General features: G+C 39.4%; 1 protein-coding gene across 4 annotated transcripts in view; it reads left to right on the top strand.

Annotated features, from left to right (window-relative positions):
* The window catches only part of si:dkeyp-72e1.9 (syntaxin-binding protein 4), an 82,003-nt gene that overhangs the window by 30,484 nt on the left and 33,003 nt on the right, over nt 1–18,516 (top strand). For all 4 annotated transcript variants that reach the window (XM_052139674.1, XM_052139676.1, XM_052139675.1 and 1 more), the window contains exons 5-8: nt 635–709; nt 11,281–11,360; nt 12,284–12,407; nt 12,764–12,905. In XM_052139674.1, coding sequence (XP_051995634.1) covers nt 635–709; nt 11,281–11,360; nt 12,284–12,407; nt 12,764–12,905 — 421 coding nt within the window. The remainder of the gene's footprint in view (nt 1–634; nt 710–11,280; nt 11,361–12,283; nt 12,408–12,763; nt 12,906–18,516) is intronic.

Here is an 18,516-nt window from a genome sequence, read left to right as displayed (position 1 = left end):
CCTTGTGGTGGCGTGGTTACTCACCTGAATCCGGGTGGCTGAGGACAAGTCTCAGTTGCTTCCGCTTCTGAGACCGTCAATCCACGTATCTTGTCACGTGGCTCACTGTGCATGACACTGCAGACACTAGCAGCATGTGGAGGCTCATGCTATTCTCTGTGATCCACGCACAACTTACCACGTGCCTATATTGAGAGCAAGAACCACTAATCGCAACCACAAGGAGGTTACCCCATGTGACTCTACCCTCCCTAGCAACCAGGCCTATTTGGTTGCTTAGGAGACCTGCCTGGTGTCACTCAGCACACCCTGGATTCGAACTCACGACTCCAGGAGTGGGAGTCAGCGTCAATACTCGCTGAGATACCCAGCCCCCCCCCCATATGTTGGTTATTCTTTTGGTTAATACTTTTGCTAATGAAGTCATTGCAAACAAAGATCCTGAGAATAAGCAGATCAAATGCATTTTTTAGGTAGATGGATGGATGGATGGATGGATTTGGTGGAATACATACTGTATATTTCCATACATCACTGTATCACAAACAAGTTACGTACTGTATCTGCAACAAGAGTGACTGGTCATCCTTTCATCATGGCTTTAAATCTGTTTTATGTTGTTCTTTGATTGTAGAGCGGTGGACATTCTTAGAGCCGCATCCTCAACCAATCATATGCACCTTCTGATAGCCAGGGATGAGGAAGCCAGGTAAGCCACTGATACATCCATCATAATATCAATCCTGAAGATAGTGAGAGATGAATTTACCCTGCTAAATCTCACTGTTACAGTAACACAGCTGATTGTCCAGAACATCTGTTTTGAAATCAGCATAAGACTGATTTGATTAGTTGCTGTGTTCTCTCTGGTCTGAGATGGTTTGTTCAACAGGGGCTGTTTTTTATTTTATTGAGCACTGAAGGTCCCTTTCATCCATTTTCTGCCACTTATTTACTAGCCCTTGCCATCACTTAAACACTCTTATCTTCTATTACTGTTATTGATCTATGGATTTCTGACCTGGGCATCTTTCATTCGAATGTCCACCCCTCAGAAGACATGTTAAATAATTAAATGAAAGATTAATAATTTTGTTCATAAACTAGATCATGCCTCTTTGCATGCTGTTCAAAGAGGCTCCTGGCAGCATGGGTCTGGTAATAGGCAGCAGAACACAGGCCTCTGCCCCACAGGCTCCCATACTGAAATGGAAAAACAGTGAAAAAACAACATTTATGCTCATGGACATGATAGTAACCTTTTCATTTTCCAACACTTAGAGATTACATTGGCTACATTTACATGTGCACTAATAATCTGATTATTGCAATAACCAGAGTATAAGGAATATTTAGATTATGATGTTTACATGATATGGGCAAACCTCTTCAATCCCGTTGACATGCAACTTGCCAATACTCTGATTATTCGCTTTGAAATGTGATTTTTTTATGCTTTTTTATAAATGAATAATTATTAAAAAAAAAAATGCCTTTAGGGTAAACTGTGACTAATGAAAATTGGTCAGTTTGTGAGTCTTGTTTGTGAATGATTTATTAAAATAACTGGTTTATAAGAGTCATTTTCAACTACACTGGATGCACAGTTTGTTTTTAATTCACTAAAAAGTATCTGTTCATTAGAGTCATTAATTTGTCTAGCTACACTGGCCGCTCTGTTTTGATTCTCTAAAATTAATAGTTCATAAGAGTTATTTGTGAATTGGAATACATGCAATGGATGTTGTTGTGTTCTACCCATGAGGACTCATTTGAAAGGGATGTTCGATTCCACAAATCTGGGTGCATGCCAAGAGTCATTTCCAGAATCATATTTTCGATTCTTTTTCGATTCTAAAAAATAAAAAATGGGAGGTAAAGTTAAATCTCATAATAAACAGCTCACTACTTAGCATTATTTGCACTATTTATTAGCATGAATGATATTTACTATTAATAGGTCCATTCTAAAAATGTAATTAGTGCCTATATGCACATAGCAAAACGCGATGCTTCAATCCCATGAGATAAATTTGAGGTAAGTTTGAGTAGATGCGCCTGTATTTCATAGAATTTCTCTGCCGAATTCACCTGCCACAAGGCTAAGGAGGAAGGATATCCAAAGTTCACAGTCTCGTGAACTCTCGTGAAAAGCACACGTCTTCCCCTCCAGGATGTGAAAGGCGCTGTACACAAGCTGTACACCCGGCCAGTTGCCCCGCATACTTACCTGTTCATACCTGATAACACACGGGAGGAAACCGGCTCAACCCGGAGATTATAAAATCTTGTGAAAATATTGGGTGTTTACCAGCCCGCTGCTCTACAGATGTCTGCTAAAGAGGCACCGTTGGTCAAGGCCCAGGAGCAAGGTCTACCTCTGCGACTTTCATAAAGATGCAAGGCGACAGGAACAGACCGAAGTGGATGACATTTTACTGATACGCCCTGCCCTCGAAGGCAAAACCGAGATGTGGAAGTGCTTGTCCTTCAGGTCTTCTGCTGTGAACCAATCATGATGCTGGACACACGACAGAATGCGTTTCTGAGTCAGCATCTTCAACGGGAGTCTGTGCAAGGCCTGGTTAAGCACTCGCAGGTCCAAGATTGGCCGCAGCCCACCACCTTTCTTTGGCACGATGAAGTAGGGGCTGTAGAACCCACTCTTCATCTCGGCTGGAGGGAAAGGCTCTATTGCATCCTTCTACATAGCCGAGTCAGATGGTCCTGGCCAGCCATTGCAACGGGTTGGAGAGCGCTAGCCACGCATCTAAGCGTGAGTGATGGTCACCAAGGGGACAATTGCATCTGACGTACCTGCAGGTGGGGCGGAGCAGGTGGCGGAGCAGGAGTTGCCAAGTCGAGGAGCCTCACGTCCCGAGCTCGTGGCTGTGCTGAGGGAAACGTCAAAGCACTTATCTTGCTCTGCGTACCCACCATAGGACCGGTTAGTGAAGGGGGAGGAGAGAGACCATCCTTGTGACTCGTCAAAGCCGCCTGAGTATAGGTGTATGTGTGCCACAGCTGGGCGTGCGGAGGACCCATTTACATCGTGACTGCTGTGAATGTTCGGTGTCCAGCAATTGTGATAACGATGGTCATAAACAACAGGTATGTGACCCAAAGAATAAAGAAACCGCTCTTTCTTTGAAAATGTGGGTGCCAAGTGCAAAGGAAACAAAGGATTCTCCTCCCGGCGCTCCACCGGGATATGGAGTGGTCTGTCCACCACCTTCAAGCTTACAGTGGGTCTCCATGTCCTTGGGTTGCCCGTATCAGGGGCGCTTCGAAGCCTTCCTAGGATTCTTGCCGCCGGATTGTGGGACGGGGGGTGTCAGCTTCCTGCAGGGGGCTATACGTAGGGGCCAGGCCATCGGAATATTTAAAAAGACGCTCAGTCAGTGCCACTCTTTATTCACTCTCTTTTTCAGCTGTCGAAGTGCCCAGGGGCGTTCTCTGCACTCAATCCGTGCACAAGGGTGAGAAACCGCTGAAATTCGCCATAAATCCAACAGCATGCAGAGGTGAATGGAACAGCAGTGGATTTCAATGTATCAAAGAATTCATCAATGTATCATCAGCTTCAAAGAAAATCTTAATGAGAGGTTGCGAGCCAGCTCCTTTTATACCCGTATGTCTGGGGGAGTGGCATGCAAATGCACTGGTTTATTTCTAAAAAGCATTTTAATGTTAAAGTCTTTAATGTTGTCCAAATTCAAGGACATTTTTTTTTTGTGGATTATTTATAGAAATAAAATTGTAAAACTTTAAGAACAAATTTAAGATTACATTTATATATATACACTTCATTAGGTACACTTGTACATCTACTTATTCATGCGATTATCTAACTAACCAATTATGTGGCAGCAGTGTAAAGTATAAAATCAAGCATCCGCCACTCTTGTAACCATCTCAGTGAATTTCATCTCCATGGCAGTGATCGATTGATGTATTACTGCGAGCTCCTCCAAGTTCGCAATGACTTTCATCAGCATTGCAGACATGTTCATCAATTGTCGCCGAATTTTCTTCACCTCATTGGCCAAACTGACTCCCGGGCTTTCAGCCTACTGCTCGGGGGCTTCAGCTTGAGCATGGAAGGGTCTTTTAATGTCTCCAGAGCCCGAAAATTTGGAATTCTTTGACATCTTCCTGGAGCAGTTAAGAATCGGGTTGTATCGAGTCTCACCAGTTTATGACACATAAAGTATTAAAACTAGCAAAGTGCGCAGAGCTCGCTGTTCACACGTCTGAACCTCGTATGGCACCACGTGACTCCTTTGTCGCCATATTTGATATATTTGGGCTCACTATACATATTGGTTTGTCATATGGGTATGGGTGTCATGTTGGTTTGGAACAACATGAGGATGACTTTTATAATGTTCCATTATTTTTGGGTAAACAATTTCTTTAAGATTTTACGAAGATATGTAATTTTTTTAAATTGCTCAAATGATTTCCCAGTTTATTGTGCAGAGACAACTGTAAGACATTTGTAGGCTGACTTCCAAAGGAGTGTAAAGCTGGGTCTCTATGGCGTTTTCAAAATATTGCTCTGATTTTTAGAAGGTGTGTGAACTTCATTGCTAAGTTTTCACATTCATAACTACTTTACCTACAAAAACACCTGTTCATATGCCCCTGTTAATCTGGTTTAAATAAAGATGACTACTTGCCATCTATCTGTCACATAGAAGCAACATTTTCTCCTATATTTCTGGGACACTCTCAGTTTTGAGGTTAATAGGCACTTATAGGATGTATAATGCAGTTTCTCAGATGTGTTTACTGTGAGAATCTGGTCCCTGACCTCTACAGAAAACTCTACATACTGTACAGACAGAGCAGCAGGAGACTCAGTCACATGGCTTTGTAACAACAGCACAGGGATTGTATGAATGAAGCAAGTCAACCTGCACTGCGTGCAAATCTGATTCTGAAAGAGAGAAAACGAGAGGGTTGAATGAGAGCAGACTCAAAGTTTAAGCTGTAAGCATGATGAGATGAGCACTAGTGTCTCCATGCTTTAATCTGCGTTCTCCCCCTAACCAATATGCATTGAGGGGATTACACCACTGCCTCCATGCAAAGACCTCCACTGCCTTAACCCACATATCAACAACCTGCAAGTCTTCAGTGACTCAAAGACTTCACACATAATTTCTAGGGGTTTTTTTTGTGGATGTATAAGTAAGGCTGTTTAGAATGTGTAAATATTCGCTGTGGTTTATTCAGACAGTGCTCAGGCCTTTTTGAGTCAGCTCCTTACCACATTATGCATCACGACTTTGCCTGACTTCCACCCTTTAATCCACACAGATGTCCTAAGGACAAAGAAAAAGAAGGAAAAATCTATTTTAGCATTGTGTTATGTACTTCGAAAGCTGTCACCTACTGTAAAATCTAATTTGTTGACCGTACTTTGATTTTTTAAGTAAATGGGGTTGCTTGTTTGCTTGTTATGATTCCGAAATGTGACATTTCAAGTACTAATTAATTAGGAAAACTTAATTGTTTTGATTAATGATAGCTTTAGGGTTAAGAGAGTAATGGTTGTTCATGCTTGAATTGATGCAAAAATGTCTGATGGAGATGTCGCTTGTCAGTAATTCGGCTGAATCGGGTTTTTTCAGGGTACATGAACTTTCAGAAGGAACATACTGATTTCCCATGTGAGCATGTTGGATTTTTAGGGCTTGTGCAACTACACATTTTTAATAGTTGGCAAGTCTTCCAGTTAACTAATTGACTAGTCATCTCAGATGTCTGCTGTGCAAACAGCACTGTTCGCTTATAAGATGCTTTGGGAATGCAAAGCAGAGAGCCCCAGGGGAGGCGTAGTGCAGGGGAAAAAAAAATTAAGGTTCACGTCTGTACACATCTGTCCTGCTAGCTTGCATGTTAATGTGCATGTTATGCATATGCCTGTTGCAAAATGGATCGCTTTGTAGTGTCATAATTCTACAGGAGAGGAGGCAGATTCTGGGCCAAGCAAAAAAAAAGAGGAAGTATAATCATGAATATTTAAAGTTTGGATTTTTGTGGACCTGTCCCGATGATGTTATTTGCAAAGAGGTGCTAGCAAATGATAGTATGAGACCCTGTAAGCTCTGGCATCACATTGAGGCCAAGCTCTAGTCTGGTGGCCAAGCCATTGGAAATTAAAACAGAAAGCTTTTTGACATAAAGCTGAAAGAATTGCAAACACAAAAGAGAGTAATCCAGACTTTTAACTCTGTTAATACTAAGGCGACTGAAGCATCATAATATACTTTACGTATAGGACTGAGTTTCCCCACCTCTCTCGAAAGGCTATAAGTCCTATCCCCTTCACCTCCACTTACTTATGTGAGTGCGGGTTTTCCGCTTTGACCCTGCTTAAAAACAAATACAGATCAAGGCTGCAGGTGGAGGATGATTTACGTTTATTCCTTTCTACCGTGCAGCCCTGCATCGATCACCTGTGTGTATCAAAAAGTCAGACTCATTGTTCCCACTGATGTAGGGGCGATGAAAATGATGATGCAATCTGATTTTTTATTTTATTTTTTTGCTTAAAGTAGGCCAATATGGAAGTATTTTTTACGCATTTGATACTGTGACAAAACAGCTCTGTCCATAGCTGATGTTGTTTGATGTCTGATGTTGATGTTTTCAAAGTTGAATTGGCTTAAGTAGCCTAAAATCTCCAAAATAGCTCTTATTCAGTTGAGAAAACATTAGTAGCCTGTGGCTGTTAATGAACATGTTTCCAGTTTAGTTGTATGACCTTCGAGGGTTATCTGTTCAGTGATCAGAAAATAGAGCTGTCCATTGTGATTTCGTTCTATGTCTGATTTTGACTGTGGAGGAATCTGTTCAGAAGGCTAATTTTAACAGTTGCTTGAATGTGGTAAAAATGTGTTGGAAAGGATGTGTTCACAATATGTTTTAAAAAGAAGGACAAACGTGTTTGAAAAGTTTAGAAAAAATATAACCTATTTCAAAATTAATATTAATTTAAAATGGTATGTTGATAGCTTAATAAAAAAGTTTTTCTTAATAAAAAAATTATGTATATTGATTAAACTACTTTTGAGTGGAATATAGCCTAAAGCAATACCAATAATAGTGTTACTACTATTACTATTAGTAGTAACCTAGTAGTACCTATAATAATAGCCTAATTATTATTATAATAATTATAATGGGGGGCATTGCTGTCTTCAAGTTCTCTAGGGGGAAGCTCACTTTCACCCAGTTTGAAAACCCCTGCTCTATAGGGGTTCTTTGTTTTCACTTTTGTTTAATTGAATTTTTGGGTGACTGAAGTTGACATTTTGCTGTTCTATGGAAGAAAGAAAGTAATTTGAGTTTGGATCAGGTACTCTTGCATCAAGGCGTAATGAATACATGTCCATAACTGAAGAGGCTTGGAGTGCAGTGACAGGACATTTCTGCTGACCTATATCTGTCACTCAAGATGTGTCTAAGGAAAAAGGACTGGGATGGAGATGAAGGGGAATATTTAGTAGAGATGTGCATAGATGGTGCCCAGGCGAACGAAGGGTAGAATTTAGCGTGTTTATTTTAACTTAATAGCCTGGTCGCAAATTCTAGAAAATCAATTTAATTAGCTTTATCTTTCAGTAAATTGGCATGACCATGAAGTTTTGGCATTTTCGTGCGAGCATAGGCGCAAGTGGGTTTGGCGAAATTGTGCGCGCAATACGCAGATAGGCTGAATTAAGTGCAATTTAACTCTGAGGTTTTACTCCCGCACTATCTGTGTCCTATTATATAGTCAATTCCCTGTCAAGCACCAGCGATATAAACAAAGACAGCACATTCAAGACTGTATGCAATGAAATAAAAGAATAGAACTATAGATTTAGAATTACACTCCATTAATTTATAGAGAATGTTTGTAATATTAATCATTTTCATCTACTGACACACAAATAATGACTTGTATTAATAGAGATTGTATCGACACGCACTTCAATTCTACCGGTAGATTTTGATTTTGAAAATGAAATCCATTTTTTGAAACACTAAAAAATTTAACCAAAAGTATTTCGAAATTAAAATTTCTAAATAACAAAGTAGTCAAACAAAATCATACCAAATCCAAACATTTTACTCTCTCCAACTTCTTCCACCGGCCCTTTTGCATTGACTTAAAATCAGGTGGATATATAAATTAGATCATATATACAACTGTAAATATAATTAAAAAAGAATCCATAAACTTTAGATAGTTTAATACAATCTCATATTTTTTATTTATTTTAAAACAGCTACAACAGTAATTGTCAGGGACTTATTTTAATGTCCCACTATATTTTAAGTGAGTTTGGACATGAGTTTGAGTTTGGACATGTACTGTATTAGCACCTGCTGGTGGAATCTCCAAACTGCAAATGCAAGAACTGAATTTAGACTTTGCGCTGAGATAAGACGAGGTATTGAAATGTCTTGCGCAATTACCTATTTCTCAGAAAAATAGCACATTTTGCTTTGCACCACTTTATTTAAATACAACACCCCCACAGTTTGTGTGCAAACACCCTCAGTAGAACAAACACTCCCACCCACACCGACTTTGCGCATGGTTATAGAGCTTAGTGCTGTGCTTAACGGACTCAAGAAAATAGTGCTCTTAAACTAAAAGGATGTTTTGTGTGTTCATTTACTGTAAAAAATGAAAAATAAAGGTGTGGAGAGCGGGGTTGTCCGAGCAGCGACTGTGTGGAGCGAGGCCGGGTTGGACACTTGCAGCGGATTATCTCGCCCAGCTGTGGCTGATAATACAGCGTAAATGGGCGAGAGATAAAGCCGTGGCAAGAGCTGAAGTCGGGGAGAGAGAGACTCAACAAAGCTGTTTATGTGTAGTGTTGAGCTGAAAAGCCAATAGAGTTGATGTGTAGTGTTGAGCTGAAATCCAACAAAGTTTATGTGTTGTGAAGCTGAAAAGCCAATAGTGTTTATGTGTATTGTTGAGCTGAAAAGCCAATAGAGTTTATGTGTAGTGTTGAGTTGAAAAGCCAATAGAGTTTATGTGTAGTGTTGAGCTGAAAAGCCAATAGAGTTTATGTGTAGTGTTGAGCTGAAAAGCCAATAGAGTTTATATGTAGTGTTGAGCTGAACAGCCAATAGAGTTTATATGTAGTGTTGAGCTGAAAAGCCAATAGAGTTTATGTGTAGTGTTGAGCTGAAAAGCCAATAGTTTATGTGTAGTGTTGAGCTGAAAAGCCAATAGAGTTTATGTGTAGTGTTGAGCTGAAAAGCCAATAGAGTTTATATGTAGTGTTGAGCTGAACAGCCAATAGAGTTTATATGTAGTGTTGAGCTGAAAAGCCAATAGAGTTTATGTGTAGTGTTGAGCTGAAAAGCCAATAGAGTTTATATGTAGTGTTGAGCTGAACAGCCAATAGAGTTTATATGTAGTGTTGAGCTGAAAAGCCAATAGAGTTTATAAGTAGTGTTGAGCTGAAAAGCCAATAGAGTTTATGTGTAGTGTTGAGCTGAAAAGCCAATAGAGTTTATGTGTAGTGTTGAGTTGAAAAGCCAATAGAGTTTATGTGTAGTGTTGAGCTGAAAAGCCAATAGAGTTTATTTGTAGTGTTGAGCTGAAAAGCCAATAGAGTTTATGTGTAGTGTTGAGCTGAAAAGCCAATAGAGTTTATAAGTAGTGTTGAGCTGAAAAGCCAATAGAGTTTATGTGTAGTGTTGAGCTGAAAAGCCAATAGAGTTTATGTGTAGTGTTGAGCTGAAAAGCCAATAGAGTTTATTTGTAGTGTTGAGCTGAAAAGCCAATAGAGTTTATTTGTAGTGTTGAGCTGAAAAGCCAATAGAGTTTATAAGTAGTGTTGAGCTGAAAAGCCAATAGAGTTTATGTGTAGTGTTGAGCTGAAAAGCCAATAGAGTTTATGTGTAGTGTTGAGCTGAAAAGCCAATAGAGTTTATGTGTAGTGTTGAGCTGAAAAGCCAATAGAGTTTATGTGTAGTGAAGCTGAAATGCAAACCTTTTCCTTTTTTGTGTACTGCTTATTGTGTGCAACTGAAAAGTGCAACAATAAATGTCTACGTGTTTGTCAAGCCAGATCCAGCATCCTCCTTTTCCAAGAACTTCCTTACAAAAGGCTTTTCAATGTTAGCTTATGAAGTACAAGTTAAAATCACTGAATGATATACCAGTGATAGACCAATATATTGACTAGGCTGATTTTTCTGCACATTTTTGGCCAATTTGAAATTATCAGCAGTATTAGATCTATCTTTTATCAATATACTTATTGGCTTGTCAAAGGATAATAATAATTTTCAGTTTTCAGTATTTTAGTGAATTGTGCATAAATATTGTGTTCACTTGATTTCAGCAATTCAATTTACACCACCTGTCTAAAGTTTTGAAACACTTACTTATTCTTTAGTATAGTTTTTTTTCCACATTTTAGAATAATAGTAAAATCATCAAAACTATGGAACAACATAAAAGGAACTATGGAAATAATGTTGTGAAAATCCAAAATAAATCAAAACTGTGTTATATTTTAGCATCTTCAAAGTAGTCACCCTTTGCCTAAAATTTGCAGACAACTTCTTGAGGTATCACCCTGGGATGCTTTATAAACAGTAAGGAGCTCCCATCTATGTTGGGCACTTATTAGCTGCTTTTCTTTATTATTTGGTCCAAGTCATCAATTTCAAGAACTTTTTTTAATTACATTTTAGTTTTATAATGGAATAAATTAATATGGTGGCACAATTATATTTTTGTCTACCAAACTAATTTCACACATTTCAGCATACTCCTTCAGATCAAAAGATTTTTAAGATCATGAGAAACATTTCAGTCAAGTGTTTAAAAAGTTTTGTCTGGTAGTGTGTCACCATTAAATTGGATTATACTGTATAACTGCCATATATCAGCCATCAGCCACCTTGCTCTCTTGATATCAGTATCGGTCAACAACTATTACATACTACTTACAGTAGAACTATAACTTTTTATGATCTTGTATATTTTAACCATTGTATTCAGCCCTCTGAAGAGGACTAATATCTGCTTAGAGCATATTTGGAGTCCTTCACTGTTGTATCCTACATGAATTTACTGGCTTTATATTATTTTGAAACAATGCAAGCTCTTCTTACATAATCTGGGGGCAATAAGAACTTTTATGTCATTTAGGTGTCTAAAGGTATTTGGCAGATTTTGTATGATGTGACTGAAGGCTTATAATCTTTTTTTTCTTTTGCATGATTATTTCCTCTTTTGTCTTTATTTAGGCATGAATTTGCAGAGCTTCTTGAAAAATATGGCACAAACAGCAGTACAGGATCTACCAGGAATTCTCCCATTCAGCATAGTATGTTCCTTTTTCTCAGTCATTGTCAAATTTCCAGAAAAAAAATGAATTCTTTACTAGAGACTAGAAAGTCTCTCTTTTCTAACCTCACTCCTAATGTGATATAATAACAATTATGTTTTGTTATATAACAGCAAATGCCGATTCATGCAATATGATACACACAACTCACTTCATCAATATCTATATTTTATTTATACTCATACTGAAATACGAATTTTAAAACTGGCGAAAAAGTGAAATGTTTTTGTGTTTCAAAAGAACTATCTGTCTTTTTTGGACTTGGGGGGAAAAATAAATTGGCGCTTGAAAATAGCTTCAGACAGCGCATTTGAACATTATGCAATTGTGAACATCTGTTTCTGCTGGGGAAAGACACACTGATTAAAAACAGAGAGCATGCTTGGAGTACAGACTACACAGCTCTATATTCTAATGATGTAAATTGCTTAAAGAGCAAATAGTTTCATTTTAAGTCTTTAATTTATAAGTGAAAATGAGATTACCTCTTTTTGGCATTTTATATGCTTGTCTTTGACAATAGCAAAGTCCCCCATACTCAAGCAAGCTATTTCTATTTTTGTGGTTATACACACTATAACAACTTAGGGCATCTTTATAGTTAGCATGTGAAGAGCAACTTTTGTATGTTTAATATTTCATTTTGTGTTGCATTATACAATAGATTTCACACCACAAAACGTTTAACAGAATATAATCCTATGCAATCAGTATAAGCTGTGCTGATTTTCAGTACAGCATTGCTCTTGTTTGAGAGATTTTGCTTTCACACTGTGGATTACAGATGCCCCTGATGCAGATGAATTGATGACTTTTGTCACCGCTCACTGCTAGTTCTGATATGTTTGTTTTCAGACGTGATATCAGGCATTTGATGATCACTAAATCTTTTTTTGCTAAAGCAGGCAGGTACTTGGAAAGCACATCATCAGGGTCTTCATCCAGATCTCAGAGTCCACTTTTGCTTAGTCCTGCAGGCTCTCAGAATAATTACAACAGTACAGGACCCTTGCTACGCTCTCTAAGGTACTGAAAACGAATGAGATTGTCTGGTAAAATTTAGTTACTGAATTGTTTAACAGATTATTTTAATCGACACATACACATTTTACTTAATCCCCATACTGTACTTCATTCTAGTCTACATTGTAAAAAGCAGTAACCTGCAATTGTTACCTTAAGAAGCTATTTCTACCTGAACTAACCCTTAAAAATTATTTTGTTGGTGTAATGTAATGTAGTCAGATTAATGCAGACATGTTAAATAATACTTCTGACTTTAATCAACCCATTTAATTTAGATGTTACCACACAAAGCTAATTTGTTAGGTTAACATTTTCTGCAGTGTAGTAATATTGTGTGTGTTGTCATTTGGTTTCAGTCACCCAGGTGAAGGGGTTATTCAGCTCATATCAATTGCTCGCTCCTGCAGTCTGGGCATTACCATCGGAGGAGGCTCCAACAGATCTGATGGCCCTGCAGTTTTTATCCAGGAAGTCCTGTCTGGAGGAGATTGCCATCGGGTAAGACAGTGAGAGAGATGGAGGCTATGTCTGACACCTAAAGCAGGTGGCTTGCTGACTGACATCCCAGGCAACATTTTGTGTATGAAGGCACCTACTAATGAAATTGGTTTCAGACAGGCTTATATTCACTGTAAAATCACATCTAATAATCCAAAGCATATTCAAATGAGCTTTACCCAAGAGAAAACCAAGCAAATATTTAGTGACCACAATACTTATTTTGCAGTAGAAATGGAGTCGAAAGTTGAAAACAATGGAAAATGGAGATTCATATAATTTGTATTCTTTTCACCAAAACTGAAATGCAACACCAGGATTGTAAAATCATCTGCAGCAAAGAATATATTTATTATTAACAGATGAAGGCATCTCAGTGGAGAGGATGTTACGCAAACATTGGATTCAGACATCCCTTTTTGCCTTTTTAACTCCATATACTATAAAGGCAGCTTTCAAATTTTGGACACTGCCAAATAGATTGCAAGTAGTAAACAGGAATGAGTGGGATATGTCACACAGTTCTGGGAAGTGTTTAGTCTGACCTGAGGCAAAGACACAGATTAAGAACCTCCGGGAATCCTAACCCAAGCAAGGATCACACAGCTTTTGACACTTTACCATTAAGCTCTGACACATTTAGCAATCTTTATCACAAAGGGGGTTAGGATTACACAGGGGATGGCATACTATAATTTCAGCATACTGAGTAAGATAGAGCTAATGAAAAATGTTCCTCTTAAGTTGGTAGACATCTCTCAGTAATGTCTTAGAAATGCACCCCCTGCAATACATTGTCTTATCCCAGTGTTTAAACTGAAGGGTGGCTGGGAGGGTCATTACTGTTTGCAATATTAGTTAATGCATGATTAGTTTCAAGTGAAGCAGTAGGTACAGTATGTTTGGGCCATGACACAGTTTGATCACATCTCTTCCAGGTCGTTTTGAGTTTTTATCTGATAGACATGATAGGCATAGCGAAGGACTCTGCTGGGCTTGTGTGTGGTACTGTTCTGGTGATGGAGAATGCTGTCACAGCAGAGACTACAGAGGTCAGGTTTACAGATGGCTGCCTAGGGCATCACACTCCCTGTGGAACATTAAACTCAGAAAGGGAACAGTAGCTGTACCTTTCACCTACACAACTATTATGCTGAAACTCAGATATATGATATGGCTCAGATTGTCAATGTCAGACCACTGGCCATCTATATAATATAAAGCCCCATGACAGATTTGAGTCTTCTTGCCAGAATCGATGTCCGGAACCCAGGAACTATATACACTGTACCATCCTATTAAAAAAAGAAAACAAAAACAAAAGAAAAGAACAAGCAAACCATTTTTTTTTTGTAGTCATTCAGAAGATTGTCTGAGGAAAAGGATAAAGGCCCGCCCCAGCAGGTTGTAGTGTTGGGTTAGGACCGCCCACTTGATGGCAAGGCACTCTTTTTCGATGGTGCTGTACTTATTCTCTCTCAAAGAGAGCTTACGACTAATGTACATCATGGGGCACTCCACCCCCTCCACTTCCTACGATAGCACGGCCCCCAACCCCCTCACTGATGCATTCAGCTGTAAAATAAAGGAGAGAGAGAAGAACTTGCTCGCTGGCTCCCGGACGCACTGTCGCCCAGTCCTCAACTGCTTCTCCGCCTTCTGGCGGACGCTAGCTCACTCCTCCTCCAGCGGATGGCAGCGAGTCCTCCGGCCCCTTGTGGACGGAACTGCTCCTCCCCTTATCAGCAGTCGCCGTGGTTCCTCTGGCTCTCAGCAGCCAGCAGCGACCCCTTTGTCCCCAGGCAGACGGCCGCGGCTGCTACCCTGGCAGATGGCAGCATTGAGGATTCCACGACATTGCATCCCTCCTCCCTCCCAAGTTTTGGCACCACTGAAACAGATAAAGGTTGGGCGGAATGCGGAAACAAGCTGAACAGTAAATATAACCTTTAGTGATAAAACTCAACATAAAACAAATCTAAACAAACACAGACACACATGCAGTGTAGCTGCGTGCTTCTCTCTCTCTCTCCCCAGTGACAGACACATGACCACGTCTCGCTCCACAATATAAATATATATATATATACACTCTATATATCAGAATCAGAATGACCTTTATTGTCAAGTATGCTTACACACACAAGGAATTTGACATGGTGACAGAAGCTTCCAGCACAAGAGAATGCAACGTATATACATACATACACACATTTACATTTATGCATTTGGCAGACGCTTTTACCGAAAGTGACTTACAGTGCACTTATTACAGTGGCATCTTGGTGGTGCTGGGGCTTGAACCCCCAACCTTCTGGTCAGTAACCCTGAGCCTCAACCACTGAGCCACCACTGCCCCACAAACATATACATTTAAACATGTATATATATATATATATATATATGGTGACATAAAATTATATAACAGATAACAAAGAGAAATATACAATAGCGTAATAATGTTGTAATAATGTTGTATTTTATATACAGTTATACAGTTATGTGCAGGTGATGTACTGAAGAAGAGGTAGGATATTTTAAAGATTATAAAAGAAATATGGATATATGTAGAAATGGATGAATTGAATATTGCACATGGTTGTATTCCATCCATCCATCCATCGTCAACCGCTTATCCTGTGTACAGGGTTGCGGGGATGGTTGTATTGACCAAAGGAAAATATTTTGGAAAGATTTAACTGTTCATGAGGTGGTTTGCCTGAGGGAAAAAACTGTTCCTGTGCCTGGCTGTTCTGGTGCTCAGTAGCACCGGCCAGAAGGCAACAGTTCGAAGAGGAAGTGTGCTGGGTGAATAGGGTTAATAGTGATTTTACCAGCCCTTTTCATCGCTCTGGATGTATACAGTTCTTACAGGATGGGTAGGGCAGTGCCTCTAATCCTCTCAGCAGTCCGAACTATCATTTGAAGTCTTCTGATATCTGACTTAGTAGCTGAACCAAACTAGACAGTTATAGAAGTGCAGAGGACAGACTCAGTGACTGCTGATTAGAACTGTATCAGCTGTGCCTGTGGCAGGTTGAACTTCCTCAACTGGCAAAGGAAGTACAACCTCTGCTGGGCTTTTTTCAATATGGAGTTTTGAATTTGGGTCTCCCACTTCAGGTCCTGTGAGATGGTAGTGCCCAGGAACCTGAATGACTCCACTTCTGCCACAGTGCTGTTCAGAATGGTGAGCGGGGTCAATGTTGGGGTGTTTCTCCTAAAGTCCACTATCATCACCACTGTTTTAAGTGTGTTCAGCTCCAGGTTGTTTTGACTGCACCAGATGACCAGCTGTTCAACCTTCCTTCTGTATGCAGACTCATGCATTCAGATGACTGTAGTGTCCTCTGCAAACTTCAAGAGTTTCACAGAGGTGTCCTTGGTCAATCGTTTGTGTAGAAGGAGAAGAGTAGTGGGGAGAGCACACATCCCTGGGAGACACCAATGCTAATTGTACATGTGCTGGAGGTGAATTCTCCATTCTCACTAGATGCCTGTCTGTCAGAAAGCTGGTGATCTACTGACAGATAGAGCTGGGAACAAAGAGCTGGTTTAATTTAGTCAAAAGGAGAGTGGGGTTGATGGTGGGTGGACCCGTGAAGACCTCTAGTCTGAAATATCCTTTGTAGTCTTCTGATATCCGATTTGGTTGCTTAACAGAAAATTATTTGGCTGCTTTGTTTACCTTTTAAAAATGAGTAATTATAAGCAACATATAAAACCACAAAATTAACCATAGATATTATTATATGGTTACTATTACTAAAACCAAATTACCATATAGATACTACAGTAATGCTGTAGCAAACACCAGTCTCTCAAATGACGTCATGACCACAGATGTCAGAGCGACTGGTCTATAATATTTTTAATCTTGGGTTTCTTTGGGACAGGATGATTGTGGAGTATTTGAAGCAGCAGGGAACTTCACACTGCTCCAGTGATCTGTTGAAGATCTGTGTGAAGATGGGAGCCAGCTGGCCAGCACAAGATTTTAGACAAGTGGGTGAAACACCAACTGGGCCCTTTTCTTTTCTTCTGTTTCCAGAAGACCCAGCACACATCATCTTCACAGATCTTAAGTGCTTAATGTTGAGAAGCAGGAGAGGGGAGGAGGGTGGTGGCAGGAGGTGTTGGAGTGGGTGTGGGTTGTGTGACTGGGCTTTTCAAATCTACAGTAAAACACAATCAGGTCATTAGCCAGTTGTTGATTCCCTACAGTGTTGGCGGATTGTGTCTTGTAGATGGTAAAGTCTTTCAGGCATCTCTATACTGATGCAGGGTCGTTAGCTAAAAACATTTTTTTCAACTTTTCAAATTAGCTTCACTCTAATCTCCTTTGTTAGTCTGTATTTGGCCTGATTGTACAAATTGTATTCCAACTTTTGTAAGTATTCTCTTTGGCCTCATTAAGCTTCCTGCATTTTGCTGTAAACCATGGTTTGTCATTTTGTATGTTAAATAAGTCTTAGTAGGAATGCACATGTCCTCACTGAGCTCATCCAGGTCTGTGGCTGCAGCTTAAAAAAACTCTCCAATCAATACATTTATAGCAGGCTTGTAGTTCCAGCTCTGCTTCATTAGTCCATCTTTTTACAGTATTGATCACAGGTTTAGCTGATTTGAATTTCTGCCTTTAGGTCTGAAAATATTAACCAGACAGTGATCAGAGAGTCCTAAAGCTACACGTGGGACAGAGCGATATGCATCCTTTATTGTTGTGTAGCAATGATCCAGTGTATTTCTGTCTCTTGTGGTGCATGTAATGCACTGTCTGTATCTGGCCTATTCACGTGTGAGATTTGCCTTGTTAAAATCTCAAAGAATAATAATAAGTCTCATTGTTGAGTCCGGTTGTTGTTGCTTAGTGTCTGAGATCAGATCAGCCAGCTGTTGCAGCGCTGCATTCACACACGCGTGTAGAAGAATATAAACACTCATAAGAATACACAAGGAAAACGCCTGCAGCAAGTAGAAAGGCTTACCTTTTATGAGGAGCACCTCTAAATTAGGAGAACACATGTTCTTCAGCATTGTTACATCTGTACACCAACATTCATTGATGTAAAAACACGTTCCACCTCCTCTTGTTTTTCCCGTTAAATCTCTTGGTCGATGGCCAATTTCACTGGTTTACTATGTGACAATAAAGGACTACTACTACTACTACATATATATATATATATATATATATATATATATATATATATATATATATATATATATATATATATATTAGGGCTGTTGTTAATTCAGTGAGATTAATTTGACTAAAAATAACGCTGTTAAAAAATTAACGCCATTAATCACAATGCCCCCGGAACGTAATATGGAAGATTCCTGAGAAATGCAAGCTTGTAGTACCACCTGTTTACTCCAGAGGGCACTAAGTGAAACTTCAGCTACATGGCAATGCTCAGTATATACAGTGAAGAAAAACACCCTAAAACAGCAGAACAACACAAACATGCTTTACGTTCTTGCGTTCAAAACACTTGATGGAGCGCAAATCCGAATAAGGGATCTCAAGATGTGTTCTAAGTATTAAACTATATTTAACTTGACACAGTGACCTAAAAATTTTATGTTTATGATGTGATGCACCCGA

The sequence above is a fragment of the Xyrauchen texanus genome, chromosome 12 (assembly GCF_025860055.1).
Source record: "Xyrauchen texanus isolate HMW12.3.18 chromosome 12, RBS_HiC_50CHRs, whole genome shotgun sequence".
NCBI classification, from domain to species: domain Eukaryota; kingdom Metazoa; phylum Chordata; class Actinopteri; order Cypriniformes; family Catostomidae; genus Xyrauchen; species Xyrauchen texanus.
Note: the sequence above shows the minus strand (reverse complement) of the source record. Positions and strands in the feature narration are given on the sequence as shown.